The sequence below is a fragment of the Alosa alosa genome, chromosome 8, assembly GCF_017589495.1.
Source record: "Alosa alosa isolate M-15738 ecotype Scorff River chromosome 8, AALO_Geno_1.1, whole genome shotgun sequence".
Taxonomy (NCBI): domain Eukaryota; kingdom Metazoa; phylum Chordata; class Actinopteri; order Clupeiformes; family Clupeidae; genus Alosa; species Alosa alosa.
Window position 1 is genome coordinate 21,528,651 of NC_063196.1, and position 19,807 is coordinate 21,548,457.

A 19,807-nucleotide genomic window follows, 5' to 3' on the forward strand; every position below is an offset into this window, starting at 1 on the left:
ACCACAACAACAACAACAACCAAGCTCCTACTACAACAACAACAACAACAACAACCACAACCACAACAACAACCACAGCTACACCAGGTATGTATTAGCAAAGTTCAGCGGTATATTTAATGTTTTTATTTTGCACTTGGCAATGCCACTGTTATCTCTTGTGTGATTACAAAGGTCCTATATGTGAATATCAATTAATGTGAATATTACTACTATTAATGCCTGGTTCTCTTTCAGTCGAGTTCACACAATGTTAACCATTGGGAAGTCATCTTCGCATGATGTCATTGATCTCTAATCACCCGTCTCAGGGATTTTTTCATGTGCCTTAGACTATATAAGGGCAATCCTCTATAAACTGCAAAGAAAATATTTGTTAATCTTGCTGGCGAGTTTCAAAAGCTCATAGGAAATCCAGACTGACACAAGTATACTCGTATGCACTTCACTGTGAGCGATTCCTCGGTTGTGCCACACTCAACCCTCCCAATAGCATTAAAGGAGAACTTGGCAACTATTTCAAATAAACCTGTTAAGAAATCATTTGGATGGTTAAATGACCTGTTCTGGTGACTTTTCCCACTCCCCCTAGCGTCCCCAGGCAGAAAACCAACATTGGGACTACCGTCCCGGTAAGAGAAGTGAGAAACAAGAAACTCGTTTTAAATCGTGTTTCATACCTTGAAACATCCACATTATTCTGCCGAACTTATGCTAACCGTTTCACTAGCTTGTAAACAAATCCATGTGCTTTATTGTTACTTTGAAACAGTTTTCAGTTTGAAATAGCATACTGTAATGCACAACTTCTCCAGCAGAGGGGGAAATATAGCTAATCCTACCAAGGGGGGCTGTAAGTACTGACAAAGTCCTTATAGGCAAGTCCCTCCACTCAGCGGCCATATTGCAACATTTTTTGGGCACTCATCGGGCATCCTATTCGGCAGAAATGCGCCAATCTTGCTCCAGCGGCGAGTTCACAACACATAATTGGCACGATGTCTTCACAACACACCATATGATTGGTTCAATGTATTCACATCACACCACATGATTGGCTCAATGTATTCACATGTCGACGTTTTGCCGAGGAAGGGGTGGGATATGTGTAGACAACGGCCATATTGGCGTCGCCCTTAGAAGCAGAGTCATTGAGTTCCGCTTTACCCTAACGTTAAACAGCAAGAGATGTGGCTAGTGAGAGCACATCTGCCTGGTGAGAGCACTGCACGCCTACAACCAACAAACAAACCCAGCTGTTCATCTACTATGGAGCTATAGGCAATCTGCCGTGCGCTATCAAAGCAGACACTTTCCAGCTGGTTGATTGAGGCCTTCACTCTGGCATACATAGCTTCAGGTGTGCTTCTCCCCCTGAACAATTAAGACCCCATTCCACGAGGAGTGTAGCTGCCTCCTGGATGGCTAAAAAATGTGTATCCAGAGAACATGTCTGCTTAGGTGTAAGCTGGCCTTCAGGTGACACCCTTGTCCACTTCTATAACCTAGACGTCACCAGTACATCGTTAGCCTGCTCTGTGCTTTCAGCTCCAGCACCAGCAAGCTACCTCTGTCAACTTACACCAGTCGGGATCAGATACACATGCTGACCAGCGCTTGCTCCCAAAAAATTGCCGACCCACAGCCGGTAGCCACCAGCCATGTGAAGCACGCCTCTCAACTAGTCTCACGCTTCAGAGCTACTTTACAGCGCCAGTGAGCTACCGCTGCTCCTTCTGTACCGCGGCCACCAAGTTTGTCTGTGTGTGTTCGCCAAATGCAAAGCCTGTGCAACCATTGCTGTCATTGCTGCTTGAAATATTATGCACATTTCCAGCCTCACACCTGTGGGCAGCTCTCTGTTGTCAGCAAACTGCCCCCTCTAAAGGACCATTTACACCAACTATTAAGATAACTAAGATAAGATAACTGTAACTATTACTATAATGATAAAGGTGTCCACACTGACCAACGATAGGGAAAGTCTCTTCTTGTGTTGATGAATGTGATGGCTAACATTTGATGGCTGTCAATGGCTGTCAGCCAGGCTTGGAATTTCCCTATTTTAGGGGCAAGGCCAGTTGGGCATATTTGGTGGGGGGCACAAAGGCCACATGTCAGCTTTTTATCATTCTCAAAATCGCTCTGAAAGTGATCCCCTATGATATCATTCGTCATGTTGTTATTGTTATAGTTTATGTGAGGAAGTTGTCATCATATAAGCAAAAGAGATACTCTTTTGTTGTTATCATTAGTTAACGTTCTTGGTGTGATTGGCCCTTTAGACCACGCAGCATTGCTAATACTGTATTATACTGTCAGTCTGTTTTGTGTCTAATTAGCCATGTGTGCCAAGCACCCTGGCTGCAAATCTGGGTGAATTAGTCTGTTGCAATGAGGGCTGTGGTATGTGTTCCCATTGGTTAACGTCGAGTGAACTGAAAGAACTTATGGTTGCGAATATGGTTACAAGATATAAGACCACATGGCGCAGTGCTCTTATATTGTGTAAGGCCTGTGAGAAATGAGACGGTTGTGATAGGAGATAGGTTCAGATTGATAGCGCCATGCGTAGATGACTTTCCATTGGTTAACTTCTCGTGTTCTTGTTGTAAGAAAAATTGAGTGCAAGCAGACAGAGGCAGGTTTGAAAACTGAAGACATGGTGAACTATTTATTGGTTAACAATGGTGTTAGAACTACGAGCTCGGAGGCCAGCATATGAGCTCGGAGGCCAGCATATCTCATCGCTTATGGCGGCGGCCGACTGAACCTCTAGAGCTGCGTCTTCCTTCTGCATTTAAAGCATAGCCCACCCTCTTTGATTGTGTCAAGAGGAAAGGACTCATCATCAAATGATTAATCGTCGTCATGTGTCCTCATGCGGTTCTCATGATCGTCTAGTAACAATGGGTCATTGTTACTAGACCCAAATGGGAGCATTTGATTGACAAAGGTCACAAGAGCAGTTTGGTCGACAAAGGGTTTAGCATGATCAAAGGCTAGGGTGGTGATGATTAAAATGAATGTTAAAATGCATACACTCTGGAATGTTAAAATACATACACTCTGGAATTTCTCACTACATTCTCCTTCAGAGAACCGAGGTTATATTCATAACCATACTGTTGTGGGATTTCCCAGAGGGATTCCAAGAACGTTTTCAGTGATCAACTTGGCTACGTCAACTCAGACTAAGTGGTAAGCCTCCTCATTGTAGAGCCCTTTGTTTTGTCAGGAGGGCTCCACTATTTGGAGGGTTACCACTTATTATGACTGCCACGCAGCAAAGCGGCGGTCATCTAGGTTTAGTCACAGTTTTTTTTTCATTCGCAGGAGTAATTTTCCGTCAAGGATTCCCGGGACATTTAAAGACTGGGGTGCACGAAACTTGGTGGGCATGTAGCCCCACAAGGATAGCATGGAACCATTGCGGACACAGTTTTCTGTGAATATCTCGAGAATTGTAGGGCCTAGGAGGACCACCTTTTTTGTTTGTTGGTCTTAAGGGGCCATGTCAACCCATCCCATAACCACTCATTTCATGTATAGTGCCACCTAGTTACAAATGAAAAAGCAAAAATGAGATGTTATAATCGCAGGTATCTCTGACCTGACATGGTCAGAACTAACCTGACTCTCGCCAGATGAATTTCGTTCCGCCTAGCTCCACTCATCCATCTGGGATCGATCCATTGGAGTGTTGCTTCAGAAGGCTGGGCCTAATCAAAAAATGCTTGCATATGATTGAATAAGCCACTTGTCCGTCATCTATTGACGTGCTACTTAAACCACTCACATCGAAGCCAACCCGTGACGCTGATAACAGTCTCACAGTCGCTTCTACGCTATGTCACATCTATGAAACTCCCGTCCTGATTGGCTCTACCATACAATCTCGTGCTGAAATCACTCTCAATGGAAGAGGTCCCAGATGGATGTGTGTGAAGCTAGGCGGAGCTAAGCGCAACGAAATTCATCTTGCAAGAGTCAGGTTAGGTCAGAACTGCACGAAATAAAAATTGTAGGATCATTATGACACCGTCTGAATGCACACCAATACAATAAATTAATTTATGTTACTGTACACCAAGTGGCCTGTAGGTGGCCGGAGACAGTTTTCTGTGAATATCTTGAGAACCGTAGGGCCTAGGAGGACCACCTTTTTTGTATGTTGGTCTTAAAGGGCCATGTCAACCAATCTCATAATCATTAATTTCATGTATAACGCCACCTAGTTAAAAATGAAAAGCAAAAATTAGGTGTTGTAATCACAATATCTCTGGCTTACATGGCCAAAACTGCACAAATCATCAATCAAATGATCATTATGACCAGTGGCGCCGCGAGGGCTGAATTCCATAGTATGCACCATGGCCCAGGGCGCTAAAGGGTGTTTTTAAGCGCCAGAACTGCTTATCATGTCGTGACACCAATCATCTTCTAATGTATCCTTATGTTGAGATGTCCATTCTCTTTGCAGTAAACATAGGCTATCATTAGTGCGCGAAGCATGTTTCAATTAAGACAGTAGCCTACACAAGCTGTTTTTATTGTTGTAATATTGAATGATTTGATGAATAAAGCGTTTGAATAAAAATTGTATGCACAGTGCGTACTGGATTACGGCTAGCGGCGCCACTGATTATGACACCCTCTGAATGCGTGCCAAGTTTCGTGGACTTCCGTTCATGGAGGGCCATACAATAAATTAATTTATGTGTACATTTAGTGACTGTACACCAACAGAGTTTTCTGTGAATATCTTGAGAACCATAGGGCCTAGGATGACCAATTTTTTGCATATGTTTGCCTCCAGGGGCCATGTTAACCCATTCCATATGCACACATGTGCATAAACAGATATACATGCACACACATACATTCACAGTAATCATACATATGACACATACACACACAGTAGACATATGTACGCATGCATGCACATGTGCACACACAGGCACACACACAACCACATACACACACACACAAACAAACATAAACACGTACATGCACACATGCACACAATTCAAGAATTTCTCAGAATTGCAGGCAAGATGGGGGTGGGGTTGTATAAAATGTATTTTACATGTGAAATCTATGAACTAATCATGTTTTGGTACTTGTTATATAGCAGATACCAGTGAGAATTGAGTGTGCATAATGCAATTCAGTGAGACAGTTAGAATCATATATGCCTTTCACCTTTTGTGTACATTTCTGTTCACAGATAAGTCTGCGATCAGTGTGACATTGCAGGGTAACTTTGATACTAGTTTAAATGATCCAACAAGTGAAAGGTTTCGAAATTTGAAGAACAGTATACAAAATGCAGTAAGTATAATTTATTAATTTAAGAATCTTAATTTTACAATATGCAGGCTACAGTACATCCAAGATATTAAAATGTTTACACAAAGTAATGTGATGCAGCACATGCCACCCCTGGTAAAGTTGAGTAAAAAGAGGTACAGAGGTACTTTTTTTCTTTCAGAATAGATTAGCTTCCGTTAAATGTAGAATTTTTCCTATTTGTTTTATTTTTATTTTTTATTTAATTTTTTGTTTATCCTTCATTTTGCCAGGTAAAACCCATAGAGATTTTACATCTCCTTTTCAAGGGAGTCTTTTATGGAGTTTTTTTTTTATACCTCATTTTACTCAACTTTACCAAGTGTGCCAGTAGATGTGGAGGGTACTGTCATTAATTGTCTAAGCATTTCCAAAATACATGGTGCCCAAAACAGGATAAAACAAGCATTAATTCAGCACTTTAATAAGTCAATTTTGTATTCCTTACACAGATCGGCAGAAGTTATGAAAATGTACCTGGTTTTAGATCTGTAATTGTAACAGGATTCAGGTAACGTTGTGGCTATGTTCTTGTGAACCTTCTTCAAACAGACTAGCTCTTATTTTTTAGAGCATGTCATTGAATATGCCATATGTGTTGTAACAATTTTATTTTTCCATGATTGTTAATTGTTATGGCTGTTAGGATGCCAGGATATTTGTAAATCAATATTTGCACTGACAAATGTCCAGAGAGGGTGGCTAAGGCCATTTAGCATGCAGTCCATAAGGCAATTACAATCTTTATTTGATGCACCAAAAACATTTATCTTACCGGTAATATTCTGCCTGTATTCTTATGAAATGTTTTGTCAAACAATTTTGGTGTTTCACCAAGGGGTTCTAAATGTGTCATATTCTATTGTATTATGTATTAACAAACAAATTATTATTTTTCTTTCTTTTACAGGCAAGGTAGTATAATAGCTGACATAAACATTATTCATACCAATCTCGACTGGGCCCAGATAAATCAACAAAATAATGACCTCTCTAATGAACTGAAAAAAGAGGGATATGATGTTGCTGAATTTGTTTCTGAAAGTGGTAAGAATCCATCCAACATTAAATGATTTTGCATTTACTTTTACTCCTCCCCACACACACACCATTATCCCCCCCCACACACACACACAGGTACACCCCCTCCCCACACACCCCATTACTCCCCCCCCCACACACCAACACACACACACACCATTACACCCCACACACATCTTTAACGCTAACCTGGCTCTTGATAATACCTTTATGAGTACATGACAATAAATATATTGAACTTGAACTTGAACATCATCAGTAAGGTTCAAGATTCTTCAAGGGGAGGTTCACTCAGGAGATGTTTCCATGGAATTAAGATGCCCTGAATCAAATGAAGCTGTAGATGGCCCAGAATGGAGAATTGACGGAAAGAAAGTCTCTGGACTCAGCCCAGACAAATATGAAATTTTATCCAGCCGCAGACTGAAAGTAAAACGTGTTGTCCTTGGTGACCAGGGTAAGTCATTTTATTCAAATTATTACTATGTGTTTTGTTGTCCTGTATTGACATAAGAGGAGATATGAATGAACAAAATGAATACTGGGGTCGTGGTAGCATAGTGGCCTAGGACCTGGGCTAGCATGCAGTAGCCTGAAAAGGTTTGGGTTCAATTCCCAGCTTCCTCCGTTGTTCCCTTGAGCAAGGCACTTAACCCTGAGTTGCTCTGGGGAGAATGGCCCTTATAATATGATTGACATGTAAGTCGCTTTGGATAAAAAGTGTCTTCTAAATGGATTACTGAATGTAATGTAAAATGTGTGGTACATTGTCATGCTTGTGCTGTGCTCAATGGGACATCTCTGATGCTTGTCTGCTTTGCTTGTACAGGTCGTTACGAGTGCAGATATAACAGAGCCTCAAAACCAACCCTTATTTATTGGAGCAGTGTAACAATCAAACCAAATCCTGTGATTACACTGAATTTTATCGAAAAACGGGTTGCTTGTGAAGAAAGTGTTAATCTGAAATGCTGTGTGGCAGACACATATCAAGTCAAACTGACTTTTGGACAAAAAGATCTTGAAAGTTTGTAACACTTTTATTCTACAGTATTTCATTCTTATATACGATTAGTCATTCTGCCCATTCTTCAATGTTGTATTTTGTGGAATACATTCAGCAAGCTTTTGTAAAGTAGGATGTTGTAGAGTACCAGTAATTAAGCTTTTGTTCATAAACAATAATGATAATGATAATGTTGATAATGATAATGATGATAATGTTGTCTCTTTTTTTTTCTCAGCACAAGGAAAGTGTGCTGAACATCTATATAAGACGAAACCTGAGGAATGTGGCAATAAACTAACATTTACATGCCAACTTGACCGCCCAAACAGGGAACAAACTATGACACTGAATGTTCGTGAACAAAGTCAAGGTATATTTGTTTTATTTTTTATTTTTTGTGGTTACCAGCAGCTTAGAGCTCACATTCACGTTGTTATTAATCACCCAGTGTCATAGATATAATATTATATTATATCATTACATTTATTATTAAGTCCAATATAAAACTGTTCTATAACAGAATGATGTGACTTTCACACACACACACACAGACACAGACACAGACACAGACACAGACACAGACACAGACACACACACACACACACACACACACACACACACACACACACACATATATATATATATATATATATATATATATATATATATATATATATTTGTGCTGTGACTTTCACAGACACAAACACACACACACACACAGACACACACACACACACACATATATATGCCCTTTTCATATATATATTTGTGCTGAAACCTGAGCTAAAATAGATTAAAAACATTTGAAAACTTTTATAAACCTAATAATGTCAGAGTTCAAAAGATACAGGAGTTGTCAGTCTGTGTTTGTAGATACACTGTATTTCAGCCCAGATTTAAGCCTGGATTAGAGTCATATTTTATTTCCATATTGCCATTCCTTTGTTACACAGTGTCATACACTCAGCATAACTTAACGGAATACGCCACCCCTAGGTGAAATTGGGTCACTCCCCGCAGTCCCTAGAGTTGGATGAGTGAGCCAACGCGTTTTATAGCCGACCCAGCCATTGTCCTAATCTAGAAACGGCCCGGTTAGCTTTATCTTAGCGTAGTCGCTGTAATCCGGCGATTCCAGCTAGCATGTCGTTGCAAAAGTGATTCAAATAACTCAAGATTTTTTATAATTATTTCTCGTAACCTGTACATTCACATAGAGTACAAATATCAATGCAAATTAACACGAAGGGATTTACTAGACCAATTTAGATTTGGAACTATTTTCGGGCATAGCACCGGCAAAGCACCGCTGCCAGGCGCAAAGACATCACGCAGCATCTGAAAACCCTCAACTTCCGGCAATACACCAGCGTGACTACCAAGTTCTCTGCTACTAGGCTGACACTGACAGGTGGGCTTTCTCTAAGGGTTCTAATGGCGATGAATATGGAAGATTACACGATAGACGAAGATGATGACTTCGACTACCAAGATCCAAGACCCTACCTTTTCGAACCTGAGTTCACTGAAGAGGATTTGCGAGCTTTGGATCTAGGAAGAGAGGATGTTGCGACTAGTCAAGGCGAGTCGGATGAGAGAACGAGAGCAAACACAAACTGGTGGTGTGAGTGTGGAGTGTGCCAACCCATGCCGACTGAAATGGAGTGTTTATGCTGTGCAGAGTGGGATAAAATACTGCCATTGATGGTGGGCAACGCTCCCGAAGAGGAGCGTGACCGCACTTGTGTCACTGCTACCAACGACTTCTCAGCAATGATCCATCCTGCAGTCCTCAGTTTTTTTTTTCCACACTCCACACTCACACCACCAGTTCGTGTTTGTGACGCGTTCGTCACGCTGATGTATTTGCGGAAGTTGAGGGTTTACAGATGCTGCGTGATGTCTTTGCGCCTGGCAGCGGTGCTTTGCCGGTGCTATGCCCGAAAATAGATCCAAATCTAAATTGTTCTAGTAAATCCCTTCGTGTTAATTTGCATTGATATTTGTACTCGATGTGAATGTACAGGTTACGAGAAATAATTATAAAAAATCTTGAGTTATTTGATTCACTTTTGCAACGACATGCTAGCTGGAATCGCCGGATTACAGCGACTACGCTAAGCTAAAGCTAACCGGGCCGTTTCTAGATTAGGACAATGGCTGGGTCGGCTATAAAACGCGTTGGTATTCCTTTAACATAACACACACATACACACATACATGTGTCCTGATTAGAACTATGATCTTTGTCAGTTGTTACAACTTGTCCAGAGGATGAAGACCAAGGGTTAGGAAATGGTGTCGAAGGAGAGGAGGCAAAAAGTGTCTGTGGTGAAGGGAAAGTCGGTGAAATACTGTACAAATGTGAGGGGAGTGTATGGGTCCCCAAGCAAGACGACTGTGTCTTAGAAGAAATCCAAAACTTGGAAGAAGAATCACAGGTAATGCTCTATTTAATTGTCTAGATCCTTCTGTTATTTTAAGACAACAAAAAAAGCCTGCTTTGACAAGAAATAGCTTGTTGTCATTGTTCTACAACATCTATCTATAAAGCAAGAAGCGTCTGTGTGTCTGTGTGTCCGTGGCACGCATATCTCGCTGACCGTTTGTCAGACTGATTTCAAACTTGGCAGGTCTCTTGCTACGGGCATGAGTAAGTGCAGTGCCAAATATGAAGTTGTTTGAATAACAAATGCAAAAAATATCGTTAAATATATCGGTAAAAGAAGCACATTGGCTTTCGCCGCTAGCCACTCCCCCTCCCACACAGCACTGTACTGTAAGCTACCAGTGAGGATAGAAGCAGGGCTTTGGCAGAACTGGATCAGTGTAGGTTACACGGGTAAAAAGTAAAAACTTAAACGAGTGCAAGATAACTCCGTGGATTTTGCAACAACAGCCAACACCCACAGGTAGGCTATGCAGTGGCTCTTCAAAATGACGTAAATAATGTGCAATAAATGGACACTTCGAATAGACCAGGCTACTTTGGACTGTCTGTAGACTTTGAGATAGGAAACGACAATTCCAACTGCAAGGTGCTAAAGTGAAACGAGCGATAATGGTCCCGAATTAAAGAATGTCTCAGAATGCCACACATGCAAAGCAGCGACAAGCAACGAGTGGCAGACAGAGTGTGATGTCACTTATAGGCCACCAGAGACTGTGTTTGAGTCACACCGTTGCAAATTCCATATGATGCATCATTCCACAAAATGGTTTGTTTTCTCTATCGTCAAGTTATTCAATAGGCTAAGCATATAGCCTTGACTCAAAACAGCTGTTAGGATTATGTCATTTTGATTTGTAAAAAATGTCACATGCAGCCATGCTTAAATTCTGCTCACTTTTATTATATTATCTGTAGGCCTATTCATCATTGAATGCTTACCTGGAATTATGTTTTTCCCTATCATCCTATTTTTTAAAGCAGGCCTACCTGCAGGCATGTAATTGGGCTACAGGAATAGCATGTTTGAATGGGCACTGCACTAGTATAAATGAATGAAGTTATTGATTAATTATTTGCTGCATTGTGTGTCAGTGTTAATGTGTATGTTGAATAGGGAAAACCCTTTTTTCAGTTTTCCAGTTCATTTGTTCTCAAATAAATACAAGTCACATGTGAAGAAGCCCAAGGTTTTAGAACAGGGGTGTCAAACTCATATTAGGTAGTGGGTCGGATTTGTTGGAATGAGACCTCGTGGTGGGCCGTCATGGTCATCATTTTCTGCATGGATATCAGAGTGTTATTTGATATCACTTATGAGCAAACAAGTACAAATAATGTACTGCTGTCATATCCTGTTCTTTCTCTCCTGAAATGCTCTACTTCCATGTTAGTTTTCCGCTTCTTCAATGCTGAGGATGGTTTGTAGTGCTAGGTTATCAATTTATCATATCATAGAGATATTGCTTATTACACTTTGTTGAAGACAACTGGATGTGATCTTTTTTTTCTAATTTTCCCTTCCTACCTAAAACATCTGGGGGGTCATATGAAACCTGCTGGCGGGCCTGATCTGGCCCCTAGGCCTTATGTTTGACACCCCTGTTTTAGAATAACACTGCACAGTATGTGACAGTACAGTCTATTTATTGAAGAAGTCAACATAGAGAATAAAACAAGCATTGGAGACAAAATATTTGCCATGTTTGGTCCATTCTTAGTGCAGAACAGGAAAAACCCAACACATACTGTCATTTCAGTACTACATACTACATTTCAGCCCCAGATGTCTGTACCCCTATGGCCTGACTACAGAACGATCACTAGGATTTCTGACCAAATCGACTTCAGACAAGCATTATGGGCTCTGCACACTAATCTACCGTATTTTCTGGACTATAAGTCACACTTTTTTTCATAGTTTGGCCGGTCCTGTGACTCAAGTGCAACATATAAAAATATATATGTTTTTTTCCTCTTTTTGACTAGTGCGACTTATACTCCGATGTGACTTATGCAGTGGTCCCCAACCACCAATCCTCCAAAGATCCACGGCAAACCAATGAGTGGGTCCGCAACCCATTTGTCAATATCCCGAATAGTCCTAACTTGTCAGCGCAGGAGGAAGAGCAGTTGATCGAAATTGCAAATGATGGTGGTCTTAAGAGTGTGTATGAGGAAACCTCTCTGGCGGGTTTTTGGATCAAAACCAAAGCAGAATATCCCGAGATAGCCGTAAAAGTGCTGAAAACGTTGCTACCATTTCCCACCACGTATCTATGCGAGGCCGGGTTTTCGGCAATGACTGCAATTAAGACCAAATTGCGCAATCGACTGGACATTTCAAACACACTGAGGGTGTCACTGTCTTCCATCACCCCCACATGGAACCTTCTTGTTAAAGGGAAACAAGCACAGGGCTCCTACTAATTATATTTGTAATGCACGTTTAGTTCCCATGTTTTGTTCCCATATTTTCTTAAGCATGTTCACACTTGATAGATGTAGCTTCAAGTTGTTCAATATTCATAGTTCATATTGTTCAATTTTCACTTCTTCAAGTTCACGTTTTCCACATGTTTAAGAGATCGTTACCTTCACTGTTCATACATAACTGGAGCTAGTTCTTTTCAAGTAGCCTAATGCATGCACAACACATATGAAGCCGGTCCGTGAAAATAAAAATTTAGGAATCAAACTGGTCCATGGTACATAAAAGGTTGGGGACCCCTGACTTATAGTATATAGAAAATACGGTACTTAAAGTCGGCAAACCAGTTTCCTGTTCGTTGACATACAGTAGCTGTCAACAAGCACCTGAAGATGAGTGCTTTAGTTGTACCAAAACGTAAGAAATACAATGTGCCTAAGTCTTAATGTCCGTGGGCGGCTCTAAGGAGCACTACTGTATGCCACTCTGCTCGGCTTCAAGTTGTTATAAAAGCGTTTTTAGCTTCCACCTTTTTTCTAAAAACACCAGGATACGTGCAATGGCTGCACACAATAAGGAGGGAAGAATTTTTGGTGAGCACACGTTTTGGTGTTGTTCTCCACGCTGTTCTATGTGTGAGAGCTCATAGATCAGTTGCACATTTTGATCTTGTTATTTGTTATCATGTACTGTAGGGCATCTAATTAAACATGATGCCTAAGTTTACTGACGTTACATTACTATTGGTTTCTATGGACAGTATGATGTTTTCTCCAAGGATTTCCAAATATTTGAATGACTCTACCTACCCCTTTATATGTAGCTGATTATCTGTACCAGAGGAAGCAAAATAGGCCTAACGTATCACCTAGTTATTGCCATGCATCAGTTTAGACAGGGTGCACTTTTCAGTGTATGCTTCATTCTTCCTTATCCAAACATACTGCTGTTCTATAAGCATGAACAACACAAAATATTGAACCAAAACTGCCAAACCTACTGTCACTCATTTATATGTTGCTTAAAAACCAACATTTCTAAAGGGGTGCCAGTGTACGTGTGTCAGTGACTGTACAGTATATGCCTACAGTATTCTTCAAATTGATGGTCATTTGATACGGAACTTGACTAATGACATGGGTAATGCTAATCTAAAGTGTGTTATAATGGAATGGTGGTTGTCAGGTGGACTATTTTAAAGTAAAGTTTCCAGCTAATCAGATAATCACAGTGAATCTGGACATAACTCATAGGAAATACTCTGATGACTTCCTGTCAAAGTTGTGAATAAATGTTTGGGTGGGCCACAGAAGATTTTCAGAACTGAAATCGAGCCTCAGCAGTCTTAAATTTGGGAACCTCTGGATTAAGCAATCGGAAGGTTGTTGAATATGAAGACAATTGGGTGTTGTTTCCTTGGTTAAGGAACTTCATCTGTATTAACTCAGTCAACCCAGCTGTAAATGGATATCAGCTTCGGCTGGAGGCCTGTGATGAACTGGTGTTCCATCCATGCCAGCCTACAACTCTAAACTATAAACAAATATCGTTCTTGTTAATATGAATGACGACGTTCACACATAAACTATAACGTTAACGACATGAAGAACGATATCGTTGGGGATCACTGTCAGAGCGATTTTGAGAACGATAAAAAGCTAATAGCCAATCAGAACCCATTGAATTTTAGCCGTCACATTCATTAACACAAGGAGAGACTTTGTTTATCGTTGTTCAGTGTGAACGATTTTATCATTATGGTTATAGTTATCGTTATCATTCTTGGTGTGAATAGGCCTTAAGAATAAGCCTTAAGACAATACAATACAATACAATATGTGTGAAAATGTGTTTTTATGGTAAAGAGAGCAATTATATGATTTACAACAAACAGGTGCACAGTGGACTGCTGTAGTAGGTGGCATACCTCTTAGACAAGGTTTATTGGGGAAACCAGTGTTGTAGACCAGAAAACCCCCAAATATCTGAAAAAGCTCATTGTGAAATCAAAAATTTGACCAAACTAAATTCAGGTGTGATTAATTATTGGTGTTTTTTTGTTTTGTTTATGTTTTTTTAAAATGGGGGTAGTCTTGGCCTACTGGTTAGGGCTTCGGCCTTGTAACCGGATGGTTGCCGGTTCGATCCCCGACCAGTAGGAACGGCTGAAGTACCCTTGAGCAAGGCACCTAACCCCTCACTGCTCCCCGAGCGCCGCTGTAGCAAGGCAGCTCAGCTCACTGCTCCGGGTTAGTGTGTGCTTCACCTCACTGTGTGTTCACTGTGTGCTCTGTGTGTTCACGGATGGGATAAATGCAGAGACCAAATTCCTTGTATACGCAAGTATACTTCGCAGAGAAACCTGATTTACATGTTTCAGCCTTGTAGTTTATCACATTCCTGTTTTCAATTATATGTATGTGTTTCTCTTATAGAACCTAAATGGAGGGGATGTTTCAAACTTTGTTCAGGGGCTCAGTAACGCCACACAGCAAAATAATGATGACATTGTTACTTCACCAGCAACTACTGCATCTATTGTGAACATACTTCGCAATGTTGCAACAGCCTCCAGTCTAATCACAGTGGACCAGGAGGTTATGGGGGTATGGTGTTATGAATTGTAAAACTGAAATTGAATTGAGGAATTTAATTGTTTTTTACTAAGACTCACCCACACAAATGATATATTGACTGTGCCTCCTATTAAATTGATCTAGATGGGTAGCATTAACCACTAACCACCTATTAATTAATCCATTCCTTTTTGTTTATTGTACTTTTACAGGATTTCCTTGACACTGTGAATGTCATTGTCTCCCCAAGTGCGAATAATGTCTGGAGTAACTTAAATAGTGATCCTGATGAAACTCGTGTAAGTGCCAGCTCCAACTTGTTGCTCGCTGTGGAAAGGATGTCGGGTGCGCTCAGAGAAGAAGACACATTTCAGATTTCGACAGAAAGCCTTTCTTTGAGAAAATCTGTGGTGACTGCAGCCAGTAATATGCTCACAACAAATTCATCTGAAATTGAAATCACTCTAACACAGCGATCTGCGACGAACACCTCAGTTACGGTCATTGAATTTTTTACCCTTAATAATATAATGTCCAACAGAAACTCAGAAGAAGGTAACATAAATTCCACAGATTCCATAAATTCAATAAATGGCAATGTTCTTTTGGTCAATACAAGTCGAACAGTTGAAAACATTACTCTGACATTCAAGAAAAACGACAGTGACTTGGCAAACCCACTGTGTGTATTCTGGAACTTTGAACTTTTCAACAATACCGGTGGATGGGATACATTTGGGTGTGAGCCGAAGTTCGATGTAAATTCAACAGTCACATGTGAGTGTAATCATACAACTTCCTTCTCCGTTCTCATGTCACCATATATACCACCTGAAGCCAAAAGGGCCCTGGATATCATCACATATGTTGGAGTTGGAATATCAATCGCCAGCTTGATAATCGCCCTAATAATTGAGATGATAGTTTGGCGTGCCATGACAACGAATGACACGGCGTACATGCGACACGTCTGCATTGTTAATATTGCTGTGTCCCTCCTGATTGCTGACATCTGGTTCATCGTGGGAGCAGCCGTGTCGAATAAAAATGGTGCAGCCTTGGGGCCCTGCACAGCAGCCACGTTTTTTGCCCACTTCTTTTACCTGGCTATGTTCTTTTGGATGCTAATGTCCGCTCTACTGCTCCTGTACCGCATTGTGTGGGTTTTCTCGAACATCTCCAGGTTGGCCATGATGCTAATTGGCTTCTTTATCGGCTACGGCGGCCCTCTCATTACGGCAGTGGTAACTGTGGCATCGACAGCTGGACAGAAAGGCTACATCACGTCGTATGGCACATGCTGGCTCAACTGGGAAAAGACCAAAGCTCTGCTGGCCTTTGTGATCCCTGCCTTGGTCATTGTGGCCATCAACTTGTGTGTCATGATGGTGGTCCTGGTCAAGATGCTGAGAAGAGGCGTGGGAAACACTGTACAAAATGAAGAAACACACAACCTAAGGGTCATCGCAAAATGTGTGGCCGTATTAACTCCACTGTTTGGTATTACCTGGGGATTTGGCATTGGCATCATGATCAGCCCAGAGAGCTTTGGACTCCATGTTGTCTTTGCATTGCTAAATTCTTTACAGGTAAATATTGGCATTAGCATCAATTATATCAATTGATTACATAAAAGTAAAGAAATAGCTTTTCAATATTGTTCTGTATAGTTTATAATCTCATTTCATTCATGTTTCTGTTCAAAAGGGTTTCTTCATTTTAGTGTTTGGGATCCTCTTGGACAGTAAGGTATGCATTTCTCCAAACTCAAATCTACAGCTCTATATATGTATTTATTTGCTTGTTTGTTTAGAAATAAATTAATTAAGTTTGTTTTAAGTTTGAATTTGAATTAAGTTTGTTTAAGTTTTGAACACCTACAGTATATATTTTTTATACAGTTGAATAGTATTCATAATATAAGTATACATTCAATATGTGTCTTCAAAAATGTACTAAATAGTTGTCTTCTTTTATGCCAAGATTCGAGAAACTCTAGCTGGAACATCATCACCGGACTCCAGATCAGGGCAAACGAGAGTAAGTATGCATTAACATACAACAGACGAAAACAGTGGGCAAGAATGAAGAATTAATGTTAGGAGTGTAACATTTAATTTGTCCATATATCTGAATGTGGGGATTTGGTTATATTGATGTTCCATTTTGTAATATCATAATAAGTTGCTATTAGACAGACAGCTTTGTTCGACTTCAATATATAAGTTATGATAAACTTATATTGTAAATATTTACAATTTGGCTAAACAACCTGTTTTATAGACATTTGGGTAAACAGGTCTTCTGGTCACGGTGGCAATTTCAATGTTTTTTTTTATGTTTGTTTTAAATATTGTGTAACACTTCAGAAAATGTTTAACATTGCATTGTGCTTTTAAGGCTCCTTTGTGGAATTGTTTTGTGATGTACCTTTTGAATGTAAAATAAATAATGCATGCCTATTTATTTTACACTCTTTTTGTCTCTTGTAGAGCACAAGTGGAGGAGTGTCATCTTCTACTGGAATGCGCATCTTTCAACGGTTTAGAAAGAAAAGTAAGAGGACACTATGTTGTTGTTGTTGTTGGTAGTAGGAGTAGTAGTATAGTAGCAGTAGTAACAGCAGCAGTAGTAGTAGTAATGTCTATAGTTTTAATTCTGGCATGTAAATATCCTGAACATTTTAGGAATGATGGTCATCAATCACTTCACTTCATTATTTTTTTGCAGAGGGATACAACGTTGCTGGCATGTCAAACTACTCCACCTCTTCAGATTCTTCTTCTGCCAATGCCTAACAGTTTGCTGCCTTTCACTCTGTTGAAAGTTGCTTGGCAGTTTCATCTACTAATTGAAAATGGAAAATATTTATTGAACTAGATGTACCGCATAGCGGTACAAAATGTGACCGCCGCTCAGTCCTGTACATCCGTTCCGCGAAAATAAATCACACTTCAATTTGTCTCCATATTTTACTCCATCCCCCACTCTTGAAACTTTTGTGTATGCTTGTTTGGCATGCCTTAGTGTGTGTGTGCGGCTGCACAGAAAGTAGCCTACTGGTGCTGAAAAGGTGAATAGATTATAGAATAGCCAAAGAAGATGTAGCATTGTTATAAAACCTTTAAAATCTCTAAATCACAAGAAGGGCAGTTCATCACAGTTCATCCATGGCAACTGGATTGATGAAAGGTCACTTACACCTGTAGGCTACATTGTATTTGGGAAAAGCAAAAGGTATCAGCATAATGTTATTTATTTATTTATTTTTTTTTTATGTATTTATAAACAAAAACATCTCTGTCAGTTCCATGCCGTTTTCAACAGCTATAAAAAACAAAGGTCATTTTTGGATGGATGGATTTTTTGTGAATGTTTCTTCTTCTACATAAGATTTTAGTCATCTTTAGTTCATGTAATACTTTATTGTCAATGCACAAATTAAGTAACAGTAGTCTGAAACGTTATTGTTAATGCACAAATTAAGTAACAGTAGTCTGAAACGAAATGCTATTTTACATCTAACCAGTGGTGCAAATAACTGACATGTCCAAATGGGCCTTGATGAAATGCGTCGCTAGACTGTTCATACACATTTTAATGGGCCAAAGTTGAAGAGCTTTTGTCCGTTATTGTTCGTGCAAATATAGGCTGATTCATGATCCCTTGCATTGTGTAACTGAGGTCCATGGCTAGTCTGGCTTTCATCAGACCAAGCTCAATCTTTTAAGAAATCAAAAAATAAATAGCGAATCAGATCAGGCTGGGTTCACCCAGCCTAGTCCATAGGCACCCGATATTGTTTAATTTTCCGATTGAGATATACACGCTCTGGCTATTCTAAATGCAAAAATGCATCAGGGAGTTATGACAAAACTGTAACTAACAAACTAGATCCTAATAGAAAGCTGTTAGCTTCCCTAAGCTACAGGTAGGATTATAAGGTAGGCCTATTTACAACATAAATTGTCAATATGATATGCTGGCGACACAAATAAAATCTCCTTTGGAAACCAATGGCTTACGCCTTACACTATCAAGCGGACTTAAACTGCCATATCGTGGCAAAAAGTTGTAATAACATTCACGCAGCTCCATGAGTCAAGGAAAGCGCGAATGAAGTAGCCACTTCTAAATGGGACCCACTAAACAGTAGCTTAAGGTGTGTTGCTAAAGCAGCCATAATGAAATGAAGGTGTCATTGTTTGGATACTTCACACACACATGCTTTTTAATTTCACAGACTACAACTACCAAGCTGGAATCAAAGCACATCGATTCCCCTCTCACACCCTGCACGCACTTAAAACAAAATAAACAGGCGTCTCAGTCTCACGCATGTAGGCCTATAGGCAAAACTGTATCAGACCGGTATAACGTTGGTAAATCTTCCATTGCACAGAATGATTTTGTAGCACGTGCAATAAATGACAGTCGAAAGATACAAACTGTGCTGCTATCAATTTGCTTGGTATAACCGCATTTATAGTTTTCTACAAATGCAATCAATCAAATTGGCCTCCATCACTCAACCAACGCTAACGGTAACATTACCTAGGTCCTTATTGATATTATAAGATTAACGCATTTAGCAGTAAAACCAAGCATGTCCGATAAACATCCTCAGATTTATTTCGGCTTCAAGAAGAAATGGGAATTACATTTCATGTGAACATCGTCCTATCCTTATTAGATGTTAGCTGCTGTAAATTACAGTCCTTGTAGGAAGCGTCCATTGTTTTTCCAACCCACTTTTAACTTCCAACAAAATTACGTCTCACTGCAACGATGCGCCATCTAGTGGACAAACGACTACCTATCGCCAATACTGAAAATGCAGCCATGATGATGATGATGAATATTTATTTTGGCTTTCTTTTAATCCTACTGAATTTGTAATTATGTATCGGCCGTTCTAATACCGATAGTATGTGGGTGCCTGTGTGTGT

General features: G+C 40.1%; 1 protein-coding gene across 1 annotated transcript; it reads left to right on the forward strand.

The window, feature by feature from the left end:
• Nucleotides 1-51: 51 nt before the first annotated feature.
• Nucleotides 52-17,794, forward strand: LOC125299800 (adhesion G protein-coupled receptor F5-like). Its single transcript, XM_048251242.1, has 14 exons — nucleotides 52-87; nucleotides 5,231-5,334; nucleotides 5,805-5,863; nucleotides 6,263-6,399; nucleotides 6,653-6,850; nucleotides 7,223-7,420; nucleotides 7,638-7,772; nucleotides 9,656-9,843; nucleotides 14,718-14,888; nucleotides 15,071-16,447; nucleotides 16,566-16,607; nucleotides 16,842-16,898; nucleotides 17,351-17,414; nucleotides 17,589-17,794. Exons 5-14 carry the CDS (start codon nucleotides 6,700-6,702, stop codon nucleotides 17,654-17,656), a joined length of 2,451 nt encoding a protein of 816 aa, XP_048107199.1. The 5' UTR covers nucleotides 52-87; nucleotides 5,231-5,334; nucleotides 5,805-5,863; nucleotides 6,263-6,399; nucleotides 6,653-6,699; the 3' UTR covers nucleotides 17,657-17,794.
• The last annotated feature ends 2,013 nt before the right edge of the window (nucleotides 17,795-19,807 follow it).

Excerpts from the sequence above, each read along its gene's own strand:
- LOC125299800 (XM_048251242.1), top strand. The coding sequence starts at position 6,700 with ATGGAATTAAGATGCCCTGAATCAAATGAAGCTGTAGATGGCCCAGAA. Across the intron at positions 7,773-9,655 it reads TGTTCGTGAACAAAGTCAAG|TTGTTACAACTTGTCCAGAG; the intron begins GTATATTTGTTT and ends GATCTTTGTCAG. Across the intron at positions 14,889-15,070 it reads TGGACCAGGAGGTTATGGGG|GATTTCCTTGACACTGTGAA; the intron begins GTATGGTGTTAT and ends GTACTTTTACAG.